Raw genomic sequence first — 26,517 nt, forward strand, 5'->3', positions numbered from 1 at the left:
TGAGTGTGCAGCTCCCAAACCACACACACAGGCCATAAGTTAATACACTCTCCACAGTACAATGGTAAAATGCCATCAACAGGTCCTTTGAGAGATTGTTTTTCTGGAGGATTCTCAGAAAATATAACCTCTGCTGTGCTCTCTTCATCAGGTCTTTACTGTTGTCTCCCCAGGTTAGGTCATCTCTCAACTCCATTCCCAGAAATCTAAACACCAAGACCTCTTCCACACACTTTCCCTCAATAATGAGTGGCTGAATATTCAACTTACATTTCCTAAAGTCCACAATAATTTCTTTTGTTTTCTTTAAGTTAAGGAGTAAGTTGTTTTTCTTGCACCACTCCCCAACTGCTCAACTTCCTTCCTATAGGCCGCCTCCCCCTCTCCAGCCGTGATTAAACCAACCACCATGGTACTGTATGTCAGTAAGATGTACTGCCATAGCTATATACAGTGGTACCTTGGTTCCCGAACAGCTTGGCTCCCAAACAAGTCGGCTCCCGAATGCCACAAATCCAGAAGTGAGTGCTCCGGTTTGTGGATGTTTTTCGGAAGCCAAACATCCGGCACAGCTTCCGCAGCTTCTGATTGCAGCCAATCAGAAGCCGCGCCTTGGTTTTCGAACCATTTCGGGAGTCGAAAGTACTCCCGGAACGGATTAAGTTTGAGAACCAAGTACCACTGTACTTTATATACATCCCGAATTCTGCAACACAGTTTGCAACTGAATTCCAAGCAAATTTGTGGTGTTGTTGGCCTCCTTCTATCTCAGGAGACAATGGGGGAGTGTGGACGGTGTGAAATCAAACCATTGGAGAGTTGTGTCTGTAGAGACCGATATGTTTTGTTGCAGCTGGGGCAGAGAGCCAGTGTGGTGTAGTGATTAGGAGCGGTAGACTTGTAATCTGGTGAACCGGGTTTGCGTCTCTGCTCCTCCACATGCAGCTGTTGGGTGACCTTGAGCTAGTCATACTTCTCTGAAGTCTCCCAGCCCCACTGACCTCACAGAGTGTTTGTTGTGGGGGAGGAAGAGAAAGGAGAATGTTTACCGATTTAAGACTCCTTCGGGTAGTGATAAAGCGGAATATCAAATCCAAATCTAAACACTTCAGATGAAGGCGTCCGGTTGTGCTGCTGCAGAGGCACCAAGGCGTTTATGCTCTCTGTGCTCCTCCTCCCAGAGGCCGTTCCTCCTCTGGTCACCCCTATGGGTTTACTACCTGACTATCTGTCTCCAGGCACTGTGGTCGTCTGCAAGGGATTCCCACCATGGCGGGGTTGATGTTGCCAGCCTTCACGTCACGTTTGAAGACATCTTTGTAATGCAAAGATGCCTGGTGCCTGAAGCCAGCTCCCTATAGAGCACATCCTTGGGGATCCTGCCATCTTCCATTCTGCAGACATGACCAAGCTGGCATAGATCAAGGTTACCAGACGTCCCCGTTTCCCATACAAAATCCATTGAAGTTGAAAAGTGTCCTTGGATTCATTGAAAAAACCTGGTAACCTGAGCATAGATGGCACTGAGACAGAAGTGTGAACATGCTGGGAATGAATCATAGAATCATAGAATCATAGAGTTGGAATAGACCACAAGGGCCATCGAGTCCAACCCCCTGCCAAGCAGGAAACACCATCAGAGCACTCCTGACATATGTGGGCTTGGGAGAGCACATCTTTGTTTGAAACTATGTCCTGCCAAATTTATACAGGTCTGCTTATTCTGTTTCTCCTCTGGGTGAACCAGGGTTCAAAGATCTATGCATGGCATTGAAGCCACTGGAGAAACTGCTTAGCCCCCACCCCCCGCTGTCCCTGCCACCTTTGGCTCCAGCCCCCATCATCCCTGATATATCTGCAACACGTAGACCACATGCACACCATACATTTAAAGTACAGTAGTACCTTGGGTTAAGTACTTAATTCATTCTGGAGGTCCGTTCTTAACCTGAAACTGTTCTTAACCTGAAGCACCACTTTAGCTAATGGGGCCTCCTGCTGCTGCTGCCACACCGCCGGATTAGAATTTCTGTTCTCATAGAGTTTGAACATGTTAAGATATAGAGTTAAGATAAATGAAAGAGGGTAAGGATTTGCTGATCTGATCATATTAATGGGAATACAAAAACGGGAGGTGTGAGGAGGTCAAAGAAACAAGTTTATGAATTTAAAGTTATATAAAAAAAGTGGATTTGTTTTAACTTTTTTATGTTCATTTTTCTTGTTTTTTTGTATTTTGTATTTTTTCTTTTTTTGTTTTATTATGTATTTTTGTATTTATGATTTTGGAAAATATTAATAAACATTCTTACAAAAAAATAATAATAGAATTTCTGTTCTCATCCTGAAGCAAAGTTCTTAACCCGAGTTACTATTAGCAGAGTCTATAACCTGAAGCGTATGTAACCCGAGGTACCACTGTAGTATGATAATAATAATAATAATAATTTGATACCCCTTTAAAACAGTCTTGGCTTCCCCCAACAAATTCTGGAGTGTGTAGTTTGGTCAGGGTGCTGAAGTTTATTAGGAGCCTCCCAGGGCTGCACTTCCCACAGTGGTTTCATAATCAATCTCTCTTCCTAGAGAACTCTGGGAATTGTAGTTCTGTGAAGGGAAAAAGCAAACAACACCTCCCAGAATTATCTAGGACAAGCCATGGCGCTTTGAAGTGGAATCATAATGCTTAGCATGTGCACTCCAAATCCATGTTTTTTATGATGATGCTGTCTTCCTCCCTCCTGGTGTTACTAGAAATCTGTCATCCTAAAACAACAACAACAACAACTCACTGCTTGATGTAAGGAAAGGCATTCTGTAAAATGAATGCTCACACGGCGTCCAGAATTCTGGCCACACAGTGGATCTTGACGGATCCTGGTGGATCCCGACGAGCAGGGTGACGGCGAAGTAAGATAAATGCTAACGTGATGAGGCCATGTCATGTGTGTGTTTTTCTGCTATGTGTTACCAGGGAGACGTGGACTGGTGGCATCCACATATCTCCCTGTAACATGTAGTTTGGGCCTCACGGTTCCAAAGTTCACAGCCCATTAGTCATGGCTGTTTATTGGCCCGAGGAATTGCTGCTGATTGATGGGAGACATTTCGACCCCTTGCCCCCAGGGGAGCAGGAGCATTAGAGTCTCCACCCTGCTGCTTTCAGGAAGGGCAAAAAGGAAAGGAAAATCTCTCTTCCCCCTCAAAACAGAGCCCCAGTATAGCGAGTGCATTCTGTGTGTTGTTCAGCAATTACCCTTTGCTTGCACTTTCTAAACTGAACCTCCTGAGACCTGAATTTTTTAAAATAATAATAATATAATGATAATATCTTTATTGTCATTGCCCCCTCTCAGGGACAACGAAAATTACTTGGCTGCTCCATCCACCCAGGTAGGGCACTCCACACAAAATCAGAACAACTATAAAAACACTAATTAAAACAATACAGTATAATACAGCAAGGAAGATTATATGACTTTCAAAGTCCAGGTTTGGGGAGAACATAAGGAACATGAGGAAAAGGGAACAAAGGCTGCATGAAATGATGGTGATGTACTATTTTAACAAGCACTGCTTCCTTCCCCATGGGAACTGTAGTTTTCCTAACAATTCCCAGCAGGGGATGTGGGTGGCGCTGTGGGTTAAACCACAGAACCTAGGGCTTGCCGATCAGAAGGTCGGCGGTTCGAATCCCCACGACGGGGTGAGCTCCCGTTGCTCGGTCCCTGCTCCTGCCAACCTAGCAGTTCGAAAGCACATCAAAATGCAAGTAGATAAATAGGTATCGCTCCGGTGGGAAGGTAAACAGCGTTTCCGTGCCCTGCTCTGGTTCTCCAAAAGCGGCTTAGTCATGCTGGCCACATGACCCGGAAGCTGTACGCCGGCTCCCTCGACCAATAAAGCGAGATGAGCGCCGCAACCCCAGAGTCGGCCACGACTGGACCTAATGGTCAGGGGTCCCTTTACCCTTTACCTTTAACAATTCCCAGCAGCCTTAAACTACAGTTCCCAGGATTACAGGATGGAGGGGGAGCCATGACTGTTAAAGTGATATAAGCACAATTTGAAGGTCTGGTGTGGATGTGACCCAAGTCTGCGTAATTGGGAAGTTGAGGATGCTGTGTCATCTCCCTGCTAGCATCACTGCTTGTAGGTAATAGCAGGGAGGGTGGACCAGGAGGGCAAAGAGAGTTGGAAGTGGTCCACAGCAGGGAATGGGCTTTGCCAAGTGCCCCATTATGCCCAATTGCACTTGCAGAGGCTATCATTTGCAAAGCAAAGGCTGGCTATTTGGAATCCCTAGGGATGCATGGTGGCGCTGTGGTCTAATCCACTGAGCCTCTTGGGCTTGCCGATCAGAAGGTTGGCGGTTCAAATCTGCACAACAGGGTGAGCTCCTGTTGCTCTGTCCCAGCTCCTGCCAACCTAGCAGTTCGAAAGCACACCAGTGCAAGTAGATAAATAGGTACCGCTGTGGCAGGAAGTTAAATGACGTTTCAGTGCGCTCTGGCTTCTGTCATGGTGTTCTGTTGCGCCAGAAGAGGTTTAGTCATGCAGGCCACATGACTCGAAAAGCTGTCTGTGGACAAATGCTGGCTCCCTCGGCCTGAAAGCAAGATGAGCACCACAACCCTATAGTCGCCTTTGACTGGACTTAACTATCCAGGGATCCTTTACCTTACCTTACCTGTTTTGGAGCCCAAATAGGACCTGGTTGCCTCTGCCTGGGATCCAGCTTTCCCCACTAGCCATACCAGTGGCCCATATGATACCCATTTTGCAGACTAGAGTGAGGGTCAGGCTCTGAATCTTGCCTTGTGAGTCCAGGGCAGAGTCAAGGTTTGTACCAGATGTTTTCTGGTGTACCACAACTTGAAGGCCAATACAGTGGTACCTCGGGTTACATACGCTTCAGGTTACATACGCTTCAGGTTACAGACTCCACTAACCCAGAAATAGTACCTCGGGTTAAGAACTTTGCTTCAGGATGAGAACAGAAATCGTGCTCCGGCGGCGCGGTGGCAGTGGGAGGCCCCATTAGCTAAAGTGGTGCTTCAGGTTAAGAACAGTTTCAGGTTAAGAACGGACCTCCGGAACGAATTAAATACTTAACCCGAGGTACCACTGTATTGAAAACAGTGCGGAGCATAAGATGTTTTTGGCCTACAACTCCCATGATCCCTAGCTAGGACCAGGGGTCGGGGATGATGGGAATTGTAGTCTCAAAACATCTGGAGGGATGAGTTTGAGGAAGCCTGGCTTAAGAGGGTTATAGATGAATGGGAAGAGGTTCAGAGGAGGGCAATGGAATGGCCAGGAGAATGGAAAACAAGTCCTAAGAGGAAAGGTTGAAGAAACTATGTTTAGCCAGAAGGGAAGATGAGGCTTTTGCCAAGAGCTCACTAGATAGCGGGTGGCGCTGTGGGTTAAACCACAGAGCCTAGGACTTGCCGATCAGAAGCTCCCGTTGCTTGGTCCCTGCTCCTGCCAACCTAGCAGTTCCAAAGCACGTCAAAGTGCAAGTAGATAAAAAGGTACCACTCTGGCGGGAAAGTCAAAGGTGTTTCCGTGCACTGCTATGGTTCTCCAGAAGCGGCTTAGTCATGCTGGCCACATGACCTGGAAGCTGTATGCCGGCTCCTGTGGCCAATAAAGCGAGATGAGCGCCGCAACCCCAGAGTCGGCCAGAACTGGACCTAATGGTCAGGGGTCCCTTTACCTTTACCACTAGATAAAGAGGGGGCAAAAAAACTGATAGAGATTTCCTGGTAGATCTAAGTGATTTGCCAATACATTTTTGCAAAATTTGCAAGTATTATTTCCGAAGTTCAAGAGCAAGACTGAAGCAATGCGCACAGAGATGTAACTTGCTTCTCCCCTCAAACTTGTGGCAGGCTGTCCACTTATATATTTTTAAAATCCATGCTTTGGTAACCTACCAGATGGATTAATTTCACATTATATGTGACACTGCCCTTAAATATGTCCCAGAAGCTTCATTTAATGCAGAGCTCAGCTGTCAGAGTTTTAATGGGTGCAAGCAGAGTTGCTTACATTCATAGCTGAGTGTGGGGTGGGGAATTTGAACTCGGGTCTCCCTGATCCTAGTCCAACAATCTACTGTACCACCTAGGCTTTCAAATGGAGCTTCCCCATCTTGAGCCTGGACTCAGTGCTCAGGAAGGGAACTTTAAAATCATCTAAATAATGCATCTCTCTAAAGCGAAAGGGTTTGAGCCATTTTTCTTTGTTTAATCTGGTTAAATAGCTAGAATTGCTGTATGCTCATGTGAGAGGGAGGGCGGGAGAGAGAGAGAGAGAGAGAGAGAGAGAGAGAGAGAGAGAATGAGAGAGAATGAGAGAGAGAGAGTTTTAAAAATTACCAATGTATGCTGCTGGAACACAAATAGCTCCCTCAATCCTGCCATGCCATTAAACAACTGCAACATTTGTTTTTTCTTGTCCACCTTCCTCTTGCCCAGGAGTTGGAGAACTGAAAGTACCCAAATATAGATATAAATATCTGCAAAAAAATAGTGTTTTTCTCTAGGAAACAAGTAACTAGAATCAGATGTCCTCTGCTATTCATTTCAGCTCTCGAGGGGGTGCATATTTATTCATTGCCAGCACCAAGGCCAGCATTATATGGAGAGGGCAGAACTGCATTTGAATGGACGGGGAGAGGTTTGTCTGTGCTCAAAGACACATTGCATGCATGTATGCTCCCCAGTTATGGTTGTGCCATTGGTGGCCAAGCTTACCCAATGCCAGAGCTCCTTGAGTGGGGGGTGGAATCTCTCACCACAGGACATGACCTCTCTTCCCAGTAATAAGGAGCAGCAGCCATTCACATTTATTTAAACATGTGTACTCAGGGACACCGCTAAATTTGCTTCATGTGGACCTGCTGACCTCCCCAACCCTAGCTCCTGAGAATCAAGTCTGCGTCCACCTGCATCATCATCTGAAGGAGCGTCTCCACCCCCATCGTTCTGCCTGGACACTGAGGTCCAGCACCGAGGGCCTTCTGGCGGTTCCCTCGCTGCAGAAGGGAAGTTACAAGGAACCAGGCAGAGGGCCTTCTCGGTAGTGGCACCTGCCCTGTGGAACGCCCTCCCACCAGATGTCAAAGAGAAAAACAACTACCAGACTTTTAGAAGACATCTGAAGGCAGCTCTGTTTAGGGAAGCTTTTAATGTTTAATAGGTTATTGTATTTTAATATTCAGTTGGAATCTGCCCAGAGTGGCTGGGGAAGCCCAGCCAGATGGGCGGGGTATAAATAAACTATTATTATTATTATTATTATTATTATTATTATTATTATTATTATCATCCTAACCCTTTTCTGATTGTGTTTCTCGGGCCAAAGAATCCTGGGAACTGTAGTTTGTTAAGGGTGTGCAAGAGTTGTTAGGGGACCCCTGTTCCCTCCCTCCTAGAGTGATTTAACAACCAATCCTTCTTCAAAGGGAACGCTGGGAATTGTCACTCATTTCCTTAAAAAAGCTTGTGTGTCCTGAATTTTACTTCCACCATAGGCACACACCTCATGTATATTTGCGTACACAGGCTGGGAGCCTCAATGACGCCCCTCTGGAGGCTTCACCTGGGGCAACCCCCCCCCCCATTGCTTCAGCAACAAGTCTCGGGAGTGTGGCAAGACTGGCATTGTAAGTATAATGTAACACTGGCTGTTAAATGGTAGCATATAAAATACATCATGTTGTGGTTTTATTTTGTTTTCAATGGCGGATTTTTATTTTTGGCTGCTCTGGGCACTCATGAGGGGGAAGGGCAAGATGGAATAATAATAATAATAATAATAATAATAATAATAATAATAATGGCAATCCAATTGAATGACATGGTGAAACATATACATAGATTTACATGCCAGTACAAGTTCAGCGGAGGTATACCACTAGGTCATGTTCTCTGTGATATTGGATGATTAAAGAGTGGATTATAAGGGAGGAGATTTCTTTTGGGGCAAAAATGCCTTTCCGTATTCCATGCAAAAGAGCATTTGAATGTCTTTCCCCAGGAACGATGTGTCCTTCTGTATCTAAACCAGACTTTGCTTATCGTGCAAAGTTTTACTTCTCGTTGCCCCAGCAGAAATCCTGTAAAACTTTCCTGAGTCCATAAAAGAAGCAGGGGAGGGTTTTAAAGGAAGAACTATTGAAGTAAGCTTCACAGTTCAAGTTAAAGTTTAGTGGGCCGGGGGGGGGGAGTTAACATCAAGAAGGGAGGAGGATGCCAAGTCCAACTAAACCAGAAGCACACTCACAAATTCATTGTTTTTCTCCAGCTGATTTAACCTAGAACATAACCCCTGATTTCTGCACTGACGGATGCATTTTGGAACCACCGCTCTGTATGAACATATACGCACTGTTTGTGGAAACGGAACGTTGGTTGCAAAGTATGCTTAAGGGCTAAGGTTTCCTAAGGTGCGCCGTGTAAACCAAGAAAATACATAAACACACTAACCAGCTAAAAGCCTTCTATGGACCCCCGGGGAGGGAGAGGCGAAAAGGGCTGTCAGTTGCTCTTTGGACAAAATACAAGGGTAAGCCTCCCTCTTTTGCAACTGGATAAAGTGAGACAGAAGGGGTCTAGGCAGAAAGAAGAATGGGAATGGGATCAAGGGGTCAAGGAGGCAGGGGAGAGGAGGAGGAGGAGATAGAGAAGTGATCCGTTTGGCACCATACTGTGCCTCATTCTTCTCCAGATGGCAGCGACAAGCCCATCTGTGTCCCCCGGGGTCAGGCAGGCCAGTCCCTCCGCTCTAGCTATGTAACTGTTCTTGACAAAGGGGTCAAAGGGCACAGGGAAATGGGGGCTGCTGCCAAACTGGAAGACCCATTGTTTCCTTCAGCCCAGTGGCCAGTTTCAGACAATAGCGGCACCAGATGCACTCGCTAGAGAAAGTTGCAAAAATGACAGGTAGGTACGATAATCCTACTCGCTTTCATAACACCACCCTAAAAGAAAATAAAAAAGTATCAATAGACTGAGTTTGGCATCAGAATGGGTGTGAGGTGCTTTTTTAAGCAATGCTGCCACAATCCGGATTAAAAAAACAACACAAAACACAGCATTATAATCAGGGGTCCCCTAGTTTTAGTATTCTTCTTCTTCTCTCTCATGGTTTTCTGCTTCTAACAATACGCTTCTCACCATTGCTTGACAGAAATATTTGGGTTTCTAGGTACATTAGATGACTAGGTAAAGGTAAAGGGAACCCTGACCATTAGGTCCAGTCATGACTGACTCTGGGGTTGCTCATCTCACTTTATTGGCTGAGGGAGCTGGTGTACAGCTTCCGGGTCATGTGGACAGCATGACTAAGCCGCTTCTGGCGAACCAGAGCAGCGCACAGAAACACCGTTTACCTTCCCACCGGAGTGGTACCTATTTATCTACTTGCACTTTGACGTGCTTTCGAACTGCTAGGTTGGCAGGAGCTGGGACCGAGCAACGGGAGCTCACCCCGTTGCGGGGATTCGAACCGCCGACCCTCTGATCGGCAAGGCCTAGGCTCTGTGGTTTAACCCACAGCGCCACCCGCGTCCCTCACACATTCGATTACTGCAATGCATTATATGTGGGTCTGCCTTCAAAGATGGTTTGGAATTTGCAGCTGGTGCAGAATTTGCCAGCCAGGGTGCGACAGTCTGAGCACAGAAGACAAATCCTGGCCCAACTGCACTGGCTACCAATGAGATTCCAGGCCCAATTCCAAGGGCTGGTTTTATGTGGCTCAGGCCTCCAGAGTCACTTACGGATTCACTGTGAAGACTGTTTTCATGGAAGGCAATCTTACACTGCTTGCGGAATGCTCTCCTCGGGGAGGTTCAACTGTCCCCGACATTATTTATTTCCCACCAGGCCTTTGGCTTTTAATTATCTGCGGACTCCTTCAGTGCGCGGGATATTTTAATCCTGCCTTTTAAAAATATGAGTGTATTTCAAATTTTGCCATGTTGTGTTTCATTCTGTTTATAATGTATGTGTTACAGTGGTACCTCGGGTTAAGGACTTAATTCGTTCTGGAGGTTGTGTTTCATTCTGTTTATAATGTATGTGTTACAGTGGTACCTCGGGTTAAGGACTTAATTCGTTCTGGAGGTCCGTACTTAACCTGAAACTGTTCTTAACCTGAAGCACCACTTTAGCTAATGGGGCCTCCTGCTGCCGCCACGCCGCTGGAGCACGATTTGTGTTCTCATCCTGAAGCAAAGTTCTTAACCTGAAGCACTATTTCTGGGTTAGCGGAGTCTGTACCCTGAAGCGTATGTAACCTGAAGTGTATGTAACCCGAGGTACCACTGTATTTATTTATCGTTGTCACTTTGAGTGACATTGGTAAAGAAAGCAACTAGTAAGTTCAATAAAGGATGATAATAATAAGTAGCAGGAGAGGTTGCAGCAGTTCCTTGGCCCCCGTTCCTCCCCAGCCATGTTGCCTCCTCTTCTCTTCCATCTGCTGAGGCAAGCAGGGCTTCCGTTTTCCTCTACGGCTTATGGGGGAGGCGACTCAGCGATGGAATGGGTGGAAGGTGTGATGGAAAGAACATTCTGCATTGCAGGCGATATAGTTGCTGATTTGAAATTAACTGGAACGATGAGACAGCAAACTGAGTCAGGATCTACAGCAATATTTTACTCCAAGGTAAGGGTGCAAAAAGGGATGCGGGTGGCGCCATGGGTTAAACCACAGAGCCTAGGGCTTGCTGATCAGAAGGTCGGCGGTTCAAATCCCTGTGACGGGGTAAGCTCCCATTGTTTTGTCCCAGCTCCTGCCAACCTAGCAGTTCGAAAGCACATCAAAGTGCAAGTAGATAAATAGGTACCACTCTGGCGGGAAGGTAAACGGCGTTTCCATGCGCTGCTCCAGTTCGCCAGAAGCGGCTTAGTCATGCTGGCCACATGACTGTACCCGGAAGCCAATAAAATGAGATGAGCGCCTCAACCCCAGAGTCGGCCATGACTGGACCTAATGGTCAGGGGTCCCTTTACCTTTACTTTTAAGGTATAAAGCATGGGTAGGCAAACGAAGGCCCGGGGCCGGATCCGACCCAATCGCCTTCTAAATCCAGCCCGTGGACAGTCCAGGAATCAGCATGTTTTTACCTGAGTAGAATATGTCCTTTTATTTAAAACACATCTCTGAGTTATTTGTGGGGCATAGGAATTTGTTCTTTTTTTCAAAATATAGTCCGGCCCCCCAAGGTCTGAGGGACAGTGGACCGGCCCCCTGCTGAAAAAGTTTGCTGACCCCTGGTGTAAAGGATTGCAGCCACAACTTAATTTATTGGTACAAATATGAATTCTGGAATTTCTTGGGGAACCCAAATTTTAATATCCGATCTATGAGTTTGCATTTTAGTTGTGACCCAAATGCTGAAACCCGTGTTTGTTGGTCATTGTGGTGGCGGCATTTGCAATAATGTAAACTGGTGTGAGAGGCGGGAGGCGATTGGTCAGCTGGCTGCTGATGTCAAACTTGCATATACGCAAGGGCACCTTGCTGTTTTTCTTTCCTATGTTTCTAGTTGAGGAAAGGAGGCTGTTCCGCCAGGGGAAAGATCACAGGTTCCTCAAACAAAATCTCTTACCTCCCCATCTCTCTCCCTGCCCCTGCCAGCCCCAGTTTTTCAGTGATAGATTTTCCATTTGGGTCTGGGGGAACCATTTCACAGAAGGTAAAAGCAAAGACAGAGAATTTTACATGCATAGGCGATAATGTCATGTTTGGGCCATATAGAAAGAAGGGAAATATTTAGAATTAGGATTAAAGGCATGTAACAACTGGACTCTGTTGGAAACAACAAGAGCTATAACTACGGCCGGATCTATATGAAGTCACCAGCCTTGCCTGGAAAGAAATGAACTTCCTCTTCCACACCCAATTCTTTTCTAGGAAAGTCCTGTTTGTTTTGCGCGGTCTTAACTGGTCCTAGTGATCAGGGCTTTGGAGGGGAGGTTGGCGGTAGTACAGAAAGACTTCCCATTTCTGTAACAGGCTCGTGTTTACTCACCTGAGCCACTTCCCCCCGCTCACTTTAGCATAGCTGTCAACGTTTCCCTTTTTTAAAAAGGGGGATTCCCTTATTCCGAATAGGAATGTCCCTTAAAAAAAAGGGAGAAACGTTGACAGCTATGCACTTTAGGGAAGATCGCGCTCTCATTATAGTTTCTGAAAACTTTGGAAAGGGTCCCGCCCATGCAGCTTCCGCTGACTCCTCGGAGGCGCTGCTAGCTTTAAAAAACAACAACCCCACGTTTGATCAATTGACTGCTCTTGATTGACAGGCAAGAACTTGCTCATCTTTTATTGCTCTGCACGGCCGATAAATGCATGCGCTGATTTCCCTGGAGCGCTGCAAACGTTCCTTTGCTCTGGCGCTTAGCTTTTAATTTTGGGGAGGGCATTGCAGCCGGCTTGGATAGAAACAAGCGCACGGAGCGGCGGCCTCTCGGAAGCCCCCCCCCCACCTCTCTCTCTCTGACCGCCCACCCCCGAGGAGGCGTGGCCTGGGCCGCCCTTCCCTTTCCCTCCGGCAGCTGGAATGTTTGTTAGGTAAACACCGCATAGTAGAGTTTCTGGCGCCGCCCACCCCACCCCACTCTCCCCCCCCCCCGCCTCGCGCCGGACCAATCGCGAGGCCGGAGCGGTTTCAAGGCTGCTCTCTCTCTCTCTCTCTCTGCGCGGAGAAGCCCCCGGACGGGCGACAAAATAACAAAAGCTTTGGAACGTTGCAACCTGGATCGGGACTCCCCCGCAGCTGCGCCTTTGCCCTGCGCGCCCTGCGCGGTGCCCAGTTCCGGGGGGCTGTCAGGCGGCAGGCGAGCTGCAAAAGGGAGCTGCTGCGGCTGGTTGTTTATCTGGAGGAGGCGGGGGGGGGGACTGGAAACCGCCTGTGTCCCATTTCCTCTCTCGTGTGTGTGTGTGTGTGTGGCCCCCCTCCTTCCTCTCCTCCTTCCCTCCCTCCTTCCCTCCCTCCCTCCCTCGCTCCAGCCCTGGATTCTCCATGTTGGACCCGATCTGAGCAGCATCTGCGTCGCTGCCTTCGCGCGCGGCTTCCTCCGGGGTTGGGCAACTGAGGAGGGAGTGGGCGACATCGTGCTCCCTTGCGCTCCCCCCACCCCACCCCGTTCCTCCTCCTCCTCCTCCTCCTCCTCCTCCTCCTCCCTGGACATTTCCCTCCTTTCCACCCCCCTCCTCCTTCCTCCTCCTCCTCCTCCCGACCAAAGGATCCCCAGGGTCTGTGGGATTGTTAGATGGAAAGCCGGTCCATCATCACCCAAGTGCAGAGGGACGAAGCCTTGGTGCTTTCGAAACAAGGTAAGCGGGACGGCGGGACTTGGAAAGTTTTGTGGCTTTTCGCTTTTCCCTTTCGGCCGGGCGGCGAGGGTGTGTGTGTGTGTGTGTGTTTGTGTGTTTGCGCGCGCTCTGCTCGCGATCGGTGCGGGGCAGGGAGATCCCTTGAACCCTGGCGGGGGAGGAAAGGCGTGCACGCGCCTTGAAAACACTCACATATTCTCCCCCCCCCCCCACAAACACCCCTTCTCACCCCAATTCCTGGGGAAGCCTCTCCTCTTACACAACGCTGTTCCCATTTTTATACGGGCGATCCATGTTGATCTGCTGGCTGTCATTTCCCCATCTAATCTCTCTTCTAAATCTATAGCCCTTTTGGCAGAGACGTCGTCGTCGCCCCCCCAAATTAGATCTCTCCTCACCCCGCCCTTCCTCGCTAGGTTTTTGTTTTTTTAAAGGGGGGGGGGCTTTGGGGGAAAGTCTGGGGCTTTCTTCCGGCGCTGGTTTCCCACAGCGGGGTGGGTGCGAAAAGGCGAGGGGGGGGGCTTGTTTTTGTTGCTCCGAATCGCCGCCTTCCCACCCCCCTGTGCAACCCCAATGCCTGTTCTTGAGAGGCTGGGATTTGGGGGATTTCCCCCCCCCCAAAAAAAAATCCCAGTTATGTGGCAAGAGCCATCCCAGCGTTTGTTTTTCATACGACCTCCCCCCCCCCCCCGCGCTCCCGGCGCGCTCTCTTTTGCGCGCGTGCGTAAGACACGCGAATCCCTCCTTTTGCTTCCGAACCGATCAGAATGTGAAGCGTGTCTTGATTTTTCTCTCCCCCACCCTTCAAGTCGGAAATTTTAAATGCCCGTCTACAGGCATAATTCCTGACGCCCTTTAATCTGGACTCGAGTGAAAGCGAAGTTCTTCACCAGGCAAACCTCCAAAAAACACACACAAAAAACCCCCACATGTTGTTGTTTTTTTAAATCCTATGGACCAGAGTCCTCGGAAATGGACGTGGTTCTGTGTCTGGATATTCCACGCGTCTTTTCCACATCTCCCGATGCGTAGGATGCGCAGGGAGTCGAGTGGGAGTACTATTAAGGGCATTTGAGGCTGGCAGGTTTGGGTTTAGTGTGTCAAGGAAATCGGTCTGCTTCTTGCAGTTCCTTCTCCAGAGTACTGACTCTACCTTTTAATCAGCATTTTCCTCAGTGGTGAAATGCACTGTGTTTCATATTTTTAAAAGATGGCTTGTTTGGGTGTGTGTGTGTGTGTGTTTTAAAACCAGTTTCCTCCTTGGAGGTGGCTCCCAAGACCTGATTGGAAGCGCTGGCATTTTTCCTTTGCCACAAACCTCTCTCTCTCTCTCTTCTCTCCCCCCCTTTTATTTCTGCCTGTGTTTATTCAGCTGATGTTTGCTGTCCAGCCTTTGCTTCTCCACTATTGGCGGACAGCTTCCCCTCCCCTTATGTTCTTGACAGAAGGGGCCTCTAGAATTCCTATTGCAAAGGGCTAAGCATCACAGGGGGGGTATAAAGGGGGGGACGATGGACGCTGTCCTCTGTTGGGTGCATCTGACTGATCACCCTGTTTGATGCTGGGCAGCCCGACCCGAATGCATTGATTTTTAATTGCAAGAACAGCCCATGGGACTTACTCCCAAGTCAGTGTGCATGGGATCACAGTCTTACGGTCCCTTGCCTTCTCTGTAGGCTTAGGCTGCAGGTTTGTTTGTTGCCCTAAATGCTCCTGGACATATCTGCTTGCAAAATAATAGAAGTAATAACAATAAACAAATAATACTGTTTGGGGTGTGTCTTTTTTTGGTGTGGTTATTTATACTTCTGGACAGTGTAAACGGCATCTTTTTCTCTTCATCTCTCTTGACTCTTGGTAAGGTGGGGAGACACACACAGGATTTTCTAAAAGAGGTTGTGGGATGCCAGTTTTTGCCCCAGAAGTTCTGGGACCTCATTGGGCAGGAAGTCCTTGGCACCTGATTTTTTGTCATTTACTGCTTGGTGTGTTGTTTTTTCTTGTGCTGGTCCTGTGTGTGTCTGTATGTGAACCCTGTGAAGTGTCTGTGGTCTTGACAGAGATTTTTTCTAGATCTAAATTTCAGGCATCTGGAAGGCTACAGAGGTTGCTGTGCATCTCTTTTTTAATGATTGTGATTACACCCTTTATAGAATCATAGAGTTGTCGAGTGGGAAGGGACCTCAAGGCTCACCTTGTCCAACCCCCTGCAATGCATGAATTATTTGCCCCACATGGGGCTCGAACCCATGGACTAAGCTATCCCAGGCCCTTAGTTTAGTTCTATGGAGTGTGTTGATTTGGGGAAAGTAGGGTGCTGGTATGTTTGGTAAGCTTTATGTCCTCTTTTGGACCACTTGAGAGCTCTGCATTCAGCTTGAGTGACCACCTGTTTAGAGAAGCGAAAGTGCCTGGTTTTGAGGATTTAGGCTGCAATAATCCTATGTCTGCATACTTGGGAGCAAGTCCCACTAAACTCAGTAGGTCTTGAGTAAACATACATAGGATTAAGCTGTGTATAAGAGGGGTGAACGCAGCTGGAGTTTCGAAAAGCTTTCCCTGAAGCTTGTATTTGCTGTTTGTGTTATCTATCCTTAATTCATGCTTATTATTTTTCATTTTCTATAAACTGCTTAGTGGAGTTTGTCTGAAAAGCACTAAAAAAAACCATATTAAATTAACAAATAATACAGTGCTAACTGTTGGTTACTTGAGTAAAGAAAAATGTTGAGAGAAATTTTTTTAAGTCTCTCTATTTGTCTTCCCTTTTCATGTTTCTTTGCTTCCTGTTGATGCCTGAAAGGGGTTCAGTTTTTCGTCTTGCACATCTCAGCTCTGTCCCATTTCCCAGGCTTTTTTGACTTGTCCCTGTTAAGGAAAATGGAGGCTGTGATGGCAGTCGCCCAGGAGAGGAGAGAAGTAACTTGGATATGGAATTCTCTTGCGGATAAACAAGAGGCAAAACAGAGAAGGCCCTGTGGGGTCAGAGTGTTTAGGTGCACTAGTTAGCGACAAGATGACTCCAGCTTTCTCCAGGTGTCAGAGGTTACTCTTGTAAAACTAATAAGCAAAATTAGGGGTATTTACTGGTCCTGGTTTCTGGTCTTTTTATAGCCAATGCATTTAAATGGAGGCTATAGATAATGAGGAGGTGCCTCTGTGTATGTGTGCAGTCTCTGTGGGTGGCACTGAGAATGCAAGTCACTTTTACTGGCTCCATCAGCAACAGGCAAGGATTTTGAGTGGTTCGCTATAATCTCTTTATCGTGGGAATGTGCCCCTGTTTGGTTTTGGGTCCTCGCCAGCCGTTTAGAGAAAGGAAGAGCTGCTCTTTTCAATACAGTACCGCCTTCTTATGGATTTCACATTTACAAAAAGGCCCAGAAGAAAGCTTGAGTTTCGTGTCAACCGGAGCAGGGAGTAACTCAGAAGAAGAGAGATTTTACCAAGGAGAGGTTGTGCTGGCGGATCTAGGAGCTATCCTGAAGGAACTGGGGATATTTATCCAAGGCTTTTGGGTGGTGAGGAATGATAAAGAAAATGTAATGTTGACAGTTCTCAGCTATTGAGTAACGGATGTCCAGCAAGATAAGATGGTGGAAGGAATTCATAGATCATTGTTTTCAGTTGCTGCTCTTTGACTGAGGAAGTCCCTTCCCTTCGAGGTCTAGGAAAGGTCAGCCCAGAATGGTTCCTTGGCTGAACTTAGCACTGAATGGCTGGGTTAGGGATCAAACAGGTTCGATTTCCCTATTATGTGAAGAAATTTGATTAACTGATTCCCTCTCCCAATTGCATTACTATTATTATTATTATTATTTTTATTAGGAACTTATTGTGTTGTAAGCCACCTTGGATTCCAGGAAGAAGCTGACTGGAAAGGGGAAATGAAAATAAAGAAATGATTTTGTGTATGAGAAGCAAATGGGTGTGAAATGTAGATGTAGCACAGATAACACAAAAAGGCCTTCCTCCTGTATCCTTAAGAGTTCAAGGAGGTCACTGGTTCATTGACACATGGGTGAGAGACTCCTGGAGTCTCAAACTGGGGGTGGGAAATGTTCCCACGATCAGGAGCTGCTAATTGGGCCATTGAGATTTGTTATTGCTACTGCTAGGATCTGCGTAGAGATTTCCCCCCTGGATAGCCTGTCATTTCTCTTGGACTGTTTAGGATAAAATCAGTTTAGTCTTGTGGTTCTCGAACCCTAGGCTGTAAGCCTTTGTGCAAGGCTTTCCTTGAAATCCATGTAACCAAATGCAGGAGTCTAGCTGCATTATTTTTGTTTTTTTTAAAGGAATAAACAAAGCCCTCCTCTGTAACTTCCATTGTTGTGGGGGAGATTGATGCTGTTATTTTGTATATGGTTGCAGATATCTCACAATACAGTATTCAAGCATAAAGGTGGGTTAAAGCAGGGGTAGGCAACCTAAAGCCCAGGGGCCGTATGCGGCCCAATAGCCTTCTCAATCCAGCCCGCGTACAGTCCAGGAATCAGCGTGTTTTTACATGAGTAGAATGTCTTATTTTATTTAAAATGCATCTCTGGGTTATTTGTGGGGCATAGGAATTCGTTCATTTCCCCCCCACAAAATAGAGTCCAGCCCACCACATGGTCTGAGGGACAGTGGACCAGCCCATGGATGAAAAAGGTTGCTGACCCCTGGCTTAAAGGGTAGGGTTGAATATTGCATGACCCTCCCCTTCGTGCTTTCTTCCTCCCCGCCTCCCAGTTTAAAGAAATGCATAAATACTCAGGCAATACAGTGGACAAGCATACTTCACACTCATATACACCTCCTTAAAGGGACTCCTGACCATTAGGTCCAGTCGTGACCGACTCTGGGGTTGCGGCGCTCATCTCGCTTTATTGGCCGAGGGAGCAGGCATACAGTTTCTGGGTCATGTGGCCAGCATGACTAAGCTGCTTCTGGCAAACCAGAGCAGTGCACGGAAACGCCGTTTACCTTCCCGCCGGAGTGGTACCTTATTTATCTACTTGCACATTTTGCCGTGCTTTCGAACTGCTAGGTTGGCAGGAGCCGGAACCGAGCAACAGGAGCTCACCCCGTCGCGGGGATTCGAACCGCCGACCTTCTGATCGGCAAGTCCTAGGCTCTGTAGTTTAACCCACAGCGCCACCCGCGTCCCTTATACACCTCCTTAGGGGTGCTTATTCCATCTCCAGGTAGCTGTCTTGATGTGCTTCTGAAGTCCAGCTCTCATCATCTCTCACCATGGACCATGCTGGTGGAAACTGATGGGATTTGGAGCCCGCTGGTTCCCCCACCTGTACTAAGACCAATCTGAGTCTCTTCTTGCAGAGTCAGTGATTGGGACCATACAGCGAAAGTATCTGTGTGTCTCTCTGTGTGTAAATCTCACATCCCTAGGTGCCTGCACCATGATTTTTGCTACTAGCTCTGTGGGTTGGTCTCTCAAAAGAGCAGACATCAAGCATGTACGTATGCAAACAAAGACATTTTGACCCGCAAGCAGTTACCTCTTACCCTAGGCGGGTGCGGGCAAGCTGCAGTCAGCTGGCAGTGATGGAAATCTACTCAGAGACGCCTCTGTTATTAAAGCGTATGTCCCAGGACTGGTAATACAGGTCGGCAGGGCTTAAATGAAGGCTTGAGCAAAGGTGGAAAACCGAAAATGGGGATGGGGAGGGTTCATATGGGAGAGCATCATTGATTCCTCTGGGCTTAGAGGAAATGGCCACCCATAATGGAAAGGAAATTGGACAGCAATGTAAGTCTTGACAATACAGTATCTAGGAAAACCAAGCCCTGGGTAGGGGAAGATTCAACGAAGACCTTCCCAAAATCTTGGCTGCTGTCCTCTGAGAGAGAGACAGAGAGAGAGAGAGATAGGTGCCTTCCTGGTTGAAAAATATAACTCAAAACACATCGGGCAACTTGCTAACCAGAAAAGCTGTGTTTTGTTTCTCTGTATATTTATTGATTATGTGTGTGAATGTGTGTGTGTAATGTAAATGTTGTACAAATCAACACAAAAACAGTAAAATAATACAAAAACAGAAATTAAGTGGTATGGCGTCCAATCTTGTGGATCAGCTGCCCCCCCCCCATTTGAAGGAAATTATTGATGATGTTTCACATGTATGTGTATGTGATACACACACAGAGTGCTTTTGTTGTAAGCCTTGCACCAAGACATAGTGAGCAGTGTTGGTATTCTTGTGTGTGGTTCCTTCCTTCCAGGAAATGGCAGGTTCTCCACCCACCATCTGCCTAACACTTTTCTTGTTCTCAGAGACAAAAATTTCCCCAGTGCTATCCCTGACCCCAGTCTCTGTTCTGAGGAAGGCTCCTCTGACATCGGCACCAGAGCATAATGAAGTCCTCCTGCCCACCCTCCATCCCGGCATGGCTATAAGTGGTGCTGCAAGCCTTCCTGAGCTGTTCCTTCCTTCCAGCGAGAGCCAGTGTGGTGTAGTGGTTAAGAGCGGTAGACTCGTAATCTGGGGAACCGGGTTCGCGTCTCCGCTCCTCCACATGCAGCTGCTGGGTGACCTTGGGCCAGTCACACTTCTCTGAAGTCTCTCAGCCCCACTCACCTCACAGAGTGTTTGCTGTGGGGGAGGAAGGGAAAGGAGAATGTTAGCCGCTTTGAGACTCCTTCGGGTAGTGATAAAGCGGGATATCAAATCCAAACTCTTCTTCTTCTTCCAGCCCCCCTCCCCTTCCTTGGCAGGGAATCCAGGGATGTAAGCTCTGTTCCATGTAAGGCCTCATCCGCACCACGGTGGTACCATGCCACTTTAAACATCCACGTCACCCCACTCCATCCTGCCCCAAAGAATCCTGGGAACTGTAGTTTGTGAAGGGTTTGGGGAGCTTAACTCTCATCAGTTGTAGCTTTGATAGACTTGTCCAAACTCGGGTCTCCAGCTGTTTTTGGATTACGACTCCCATCATCCCTAGCTAGCAGGACCAGTGGTCAGGGATGAGGGAAACAGTAGACCCAAGTTTGGGAAACACAGCTTTACAGTGGTACCTCAGGTTAAGTACTTAATTCGTTCCGCAGGTCCGTACTTAACCTGAAACTGTTCTTAACCTGAAGCACCACTTTAGCTAATGGGGCCTCCTGCTGCCGCCACCATGCAATTTCTGTTCCCATCCTGAAGCAAAGTTCTTAACCTGAGGTACTATTTCTGGGTTAGAGGAGACTGTAACCCGAAGCTTATGTAACCTCAAGCGTCTCTGTAACCTGAGGTACCACTGTACTTGATTTTTATTTTTTAAAAGACTTTTGAACAAACTACTTTATCCATGCTTCTGGATTTAAAACATCAGTTCCAATACAATCAGATTTCCTTAGGAATATCCAACGACATAAAAATGTGATGTTTAGGATTCCACGCATACGTGCAAGACTCTGTGCTGGCCAGGTGCCAAAGCATTTGATATCAAAGCCTAGACGTTGGGGGTGGCGAAGGGTTTGTCTGGGTTGTACATATCCATTTCCACTTTCCCTCCCCACCCCCAATCTGTCTAGAAGAGTTTTGCTTTGTATCCTGTGGAAAGGAGAGTAGAGAGAACAGATGTTATCATCGGTTGGTAGCAGCAACACAGGTTCATCCCTAATTATTTCCAAAGTTCGTAGTTCTCTACACTTGGTAGCTTGCAGTGTCACCTGACAAGGGTGGGTACCTTTTTGGGGAGGGGAGAAATGTCGACTTGGAAATTGCTGCACCTTACAGCTTCTTTGGTTGTAGCTCCAGTTATTTCACCTCCACCCTGTTCACATTTCAAGTGAAGTTTGACTTTCAAAAGCCCCTCGCCAGGAATCGTAAGACAGTGAGAAGATGGGTGTGCATGCATTGTAACCTTGCGCAAAGCCCATCCCCGCAGGGTGTTTGGAGCGTCTAATGTTCAGCGAGTCCCGCTGAATTCTGCACATGCCCCTAAAACACACACACGATAGCGCTGTACCACAAGGAGCATTCATTCAGTAAAACTGGGATGCGAATCTCTTGTCAATCTCCTCAGTGTCTTTGCATTCATTGGCTGGGAGGTGGGGTTGGGGTTTGCAACTGGAGAAACGAGCGTTGCCATATTTCAAAAAGTGAAAATCCAGACAGAAAAGTTGTGAGCTTAAGATGTTGGGCTTTTTTTTTTTTTTTTTAGTTTTGCCCAAAGATGTTGAGCTTCTTCGGGGAAATGGCTAAAAAAAATATGACACTTAAAAGCTGTTTTTAATGAAAATAGGCAAAAACGACATTTACATTGTCAGTTGCCATACATCTGGATTTTCCCGGGCATTTAGCTGATTTCTGCCCAGACACTGCTTCCAGCTGCCGTATTCTGAGTATGTCTGTATGGCAACACTAGATAAATACTCTGATCATGTTTCCTCTCCCTTTTATATCCCAAGAGTCGGGGGATAGAGAGAGGGGTGTAGGTATATGCATAGAAACTAGCCTACAGTATGAAGCATAAAATTTGCACCCATTGCTCCGCCCACTTTTCCCTCTGGCCCTTCCCACCACTGGAACTCAGACCCGAGAAGGCTGAACAGAAGGGAATTGTGGTCCCTGACCTAAAAAAGCTTCCCCATCCCTGGACTTGAGACTTGATTTATTTCAAAGGAAGGGCCACAGATGTCCCTGAAGTGGTCAACCTGCCGTGTAAAGACCCTGCCTCCCCCCCACCCCCTGCCACAGGGTCACAGCCCTCATATGAAGTGTCACAGCTTGCACAGGAGGGAGCTTGCCCCTCGACTTTCTCAAACTTGGATCTCCAGTTCTTGTTGGACTACAACTCCCATCATCCATAGCTAGCTGGACCAGCCGCCAGGGCTGATGGGAGTTTGACAACAGCTGGGGACCCAAGTTTAAGAACACTGCTAGACCCTAGGTCCACAGGTATGGCCAAACGAGGCTCTCCCGATGTTTTTTTGGGGACTACAATTCCTATCATTCCTGACCACTGGTCCTGTTAGCTAGGGATGATGGGAGTTGTAGTCCCAAAACATTTGGAGGGCCAAGTTTGGCCATGCCTGTCTTAGGTCTAGGACATACTCTCTAGCACTGAACTCCCAATCCCAAGAAGTCCACACAATATCTTGTGCACATTTGAGCTTCACGTGGGATTGTCACTGACTGCCTTGCCACCCTCCACCCTCTATATCTCTGTGTATCTACCGTATATCTTCTATAAGCAATGGAACAATGTTCTAGCAGAGATTTGGGAGACGCCCTCCTCGCTTTCCATTTTCAGGCGTGTCTTGAAAACCCCAAATATGTATGCAACACAAAATGATTTCCTGATCAAAAGCATAATTGCTACACTGCAGTGTACACACTCGTCAAGTGAGAATAATGCTTCATGCATTGAATGAAGTGACCCCTGTTCCAGGTTTATATCGTTAACCCATAAGGTGTCAATAGGTTTGTTTGTTTTGTTTCTGCAAAAGATGTGATGCGGAGAACCCCCTGGAAGTTACTACTGTAAGTTTATGCTCTGTAGACGCTTCCATCTCTCCCTGCCTCTCTCTCTGTGTGTGTCTGGCCCCCTCTTGAAGTGCAAGTGGATTTATATTCTTGTAACTTAACACAACTTTAGTGGACAAATGGGGACTGTGGTCTAAAGCTTGCGAAATCCCAGGTGCACAATATATTGCTTGGCTGCCCTAAAAATACGCTGCTGGTGCCTAAGAATTTGAAGAATGTCTGTGTCTTTGATGGGCATGCTTCTACACATCACAGTGACGTGAGTATTCATTTATGTGTTGTTCGCAAGTTCCCAGCGTGCACAGAAATTAAGGATGCGTTACAAACAGTGGAGCGATTTTAAGGCTACTCTTACGAAAAGTCTAAGTTCTCATTGCTCAGAAGTTGTCGTGCCAAGGAATAAATAAAACCTGACTGCTGCCCCGTCTGGCATGCCTATGAAACAAGTTGCACACAGGGCCAAATGTGATTTACTGTGTTAGGCTGCAGGAGTCAAGGCAGAGGGTGCCACTCTGGCTGGTCTTGCTCAGTCGCTGAACTTAGGGGTGGGATCCAACCGAGTTGTTGTGTGTCCGGAACAAGGTCTGCTTTCCTTGCCCCCACCCTTAAAATCTACTCTGGAGGGTTAGATGAAACCCTCCCCCAACTGATTTAGGGGGTGCACAGAGGGAGGAGTGGGTGGTGGTAGAAGTCCCATTGCAGGAGCAAGCCTTGTATGATGAATTCCACCCTAGACCTAATATCTTAACTACAGTCGTACTGTACAAAACATTCCAAAACCAAAGCGTGGCTTCTGATTGGCTGCAGGAAGCTCCTGCAGCCAATTGAAAGCTGTGCCGGATGTTCGGCTTCCGAAAATTGTTCGAAAACCGGAACACTCACTTCCGGGTTTGCGACATTAGGGATCCAAAATGTTCAAGAACTAGGCGTTTCGAAAACCAAGGTACAACTGCACTAACCATAAGCTGCATGAGAACATTGGAGCGCAGGCCATCTAGTTCAGCAGTTCTCACAGTGGCCACAAGTGGAAAATACACAAGCAGGACATGTGTAAAAAGCACATGTTCCATTTATGTTCCTCATGCACAATCATTTGATTTTGCACTTTTATGCAAAGCAGGAAGTCCCTATTTCCCTACAGTGTTGATGTTTAATGGTAAAGAATGGCATACATTTCATTTTTTTTTTAAAAAAATCCTTACGTTCAGGGCTAAGAGAGTTTTAAAAGCACTACAGAAATGCCCCTGTTATCCCTCCCTTGCAACTAAAAGCACGTTTAACATTTCTTTTTTTTGGGGGGGGGGAGATGTCTTGCATCTCTCCTGAAATATGCCTAGGCTCTGACTTTGGCAGACCTCCAAGTTCTCTTCCTAGGAAACTAGCAATTGGTGTTAAGCTGAGGGTGACTGGAAGAAAAGGATTGACTGCTTGCCAGAGTTTGCAGGAGGCAGCTGCCGCGTATGGTCCAACTAGAACCAGCTGCACCTTGAGAGGGGTTAGCAAGAGCCACCTAGAATCATAGAATCATAGAATCATAGAGTTGGAAGAGACCACAAGGGCCATTGAGTCCAACCCCCTGCCAAGCAGGAAACACCATCAGAGCACTCCTGACATATGGTTGTCAAGCCTCTGCTTAAAGACCTCCAAAGAAGGAGACTCCACCACACTCCTTGGCAGCAAATTCCACTGTCGAACAGCTCTCACTGTCAGGAAGTTCTTCCTAATGTTTAGGTGGAATCTTCTTTCTTGTAGTTTGGAACCATTGCTCCATGTCCGCTTCTCTGGAGCAGCAGAAAACAACCTTTCTCCCTCCTCTATATATTTGAACATGGCTATCATATCACCCCTTAACCTCCTCTTCTCCAGGCTAAACATGCCCAGCTCCCTTAGCCGTTCCTCATAAGGCATCGTTTCCAGGCCTTTGACCATTTTGGTTGCCCTCCTCTGGACACGTTCCAGTTTCTCAGTGTCCTTCTTGAACTGTGGTGCCCAGAACTGGACACAGTGCTCCAGGTGAGGTCTGACCAGAGCAGAATACAGTGGCACTATTACTTCCCTTGATCTCCCTTGACAAACCTCACTAGCTTTCAGCCAGCAAAACAAAGCCCAGCCACTTGCTGCCGCCACAACAGGGTGATGCTGTCTTTGAAGCTGTGTGACATTGGCACGGGGGAGAAACTCCCCTTTCCATTATCGCAGAATAATGTAGGTTCTTGTGAATAATGTCAATTATCATGAAGATTCTGCTTCCTCGAAACCTGTAGGGGAAAACAAACAAACCCTGGAGCTGCCTTAGTAGCTTAAGAAAGACCATGACTGGCTGTTTAAAAATAAAAGACGTTATGCACAGGCAATGAAGGTTGGAGAGAAGTGAGATGTTGGTGGTAATTCTGAATGTATTTCTGGGCTTTTTGTGTCTCTGCTGCCTTTGCTATGATGCTGGCAATCTTCACAGTGCCCTGATTCAGACGAATATATCTTGGCTTAAGAACAAACGGTTGGTCTGTGCACACGGCTCCTTCGCATCTTCTTTTGCAGTTTGCATGAACACAGGAGTCCCTAATTAACCATTGCTTTGTGTTTCGGGATCCTGGCACATTCTGAAACTGGTAACCATGGTTTCCCAGTTTGGATGAAACAGGAAACTAAGGATAATTGGATGCATCCTGGTTTAATTACATCTTCCACCATAGGCTGCTCGTGGGGGCAAAAGCCTCATGCGTGTCTCATTGTTAAGCTGAGCTTTGATCATCCAAACACAGCCAGCCAGAATACATTAGAATCCCCCTGTAAGGTTGCTGGTTCCCTCCTATGGATGGACAATTGAAGTGCTCTGGTTCCAGTTCAGCTACCGTATTTTTTGCTCTATAAGACGCACCAGACCACAAGACGCACCTGGTTTTTGGAGGAGGAAAACAAGAAAAAAAATATTCTGAATCTCAGAAGCCAGAACAGCAAGAGGGATCGCTGTGCAGTGAAAGCAGCAATCCCTCTTGCTTTTCTGGCTTCTGGGATAGCTATGCAGCCTGCATTCACTCCATAAGACACACACACATTTCCCCTTACTTTTTAGGAGGGGAAAAGTGAGTCTTATAGAGCAAAAAATACGGTAATTCTTCTGGAGACAGTGGGACACTGTCTGGCAACAACTCCCATCAGCCCCAGCCAACATGGAACAGTGGTCAGGGGGAATAGGAATTGTAGTCCATCAACATCTGGAGGGCCACAGGTTCTCCAGTCCTGCTGTACACAGTACTCTTAACGGGGCTGCTGATTTGTGTGTGTGTGTAATGTGGAATTCCTGTGACAGAAACGTTTCCTTGGTGGCAGACATTTGTGTGAAATGTGGAATTCCTTTGACAGAAACACTTCCTTAGTGGGAGCCAGTGTGGTGTAGTGGTTAAGAGTGGTAGTCTCGTAATCTGGTGAACCAGGTTCGCTTCCCCGCTCCTCCACATGCAGCTGCTGGGTGACCTTGGGCTAGTCACACTTCTCTGAAGTCTCTCAGCCCCAATCACCTCACAGAGTGTTTGTTGTGGGGGAGGAAGGGAAAGGAGAATGTTAGCCGCTTTGAGACTCCTGAAGGGGAGTGAAAGGCGGGATATCAAATCCAAACTCTTCTTCTTCTTGTTGTATTCCGTTCCACACATGATTAATGATCCTGCAGGGGTTTGCA

At 47.2% G+C, this 26,517-nt stretch overlaps 1 protein-coding gene and 1 long non-coding RNA gene across 3 annotated transcripts in view; one reads left to right on the top strand and one right to left on the bottom strand.

Moving 5' to 3' along the window:
* Positions 1-26,517, bottom strand: part of LOC307210816 — a 285,910-nt gene that overhangs the window by 243,927 nt on the left and 15,466 nt on the right. The gene's annotated exons all lie outside the window — the stretch shown is intronic.
* Positions 12,998-26,517, top strand: part of CTDSP2 (CTD small phosphatase 2) — a 69,390-nt gene continuing 55,870 nt past the window's right edge. The window contains exon 1 of one of the 2 annotated variants that reach the window (XM_079966905.1): positions 12,998-13,359. In XM_079966905.1, the coding sequence (XP_079823031.1) occupies positions 13,296-13,359 (64 nt within the window). In that variant the 5' untranslated portion in view covers positions 12,998-13,295. The remainder of the gene's footprint in view (positions 13,360-26,517) is intronic. The other variant, XM_079966906.1, reaches the window with a different exon arrangement.

This window comes from Podarcis cretensis (genome assembly GCF_951804945.1).
Source record: "Podarcis cretensis genome assembly, chromosome: 2".
Taxonomy (NCBI): domain Eukaryota; kingdom Metazoa; phylum Chordata; class Lepidosauria; order Squamata; family Lacertidae; genus Podarcis; species Podarcis cretensis.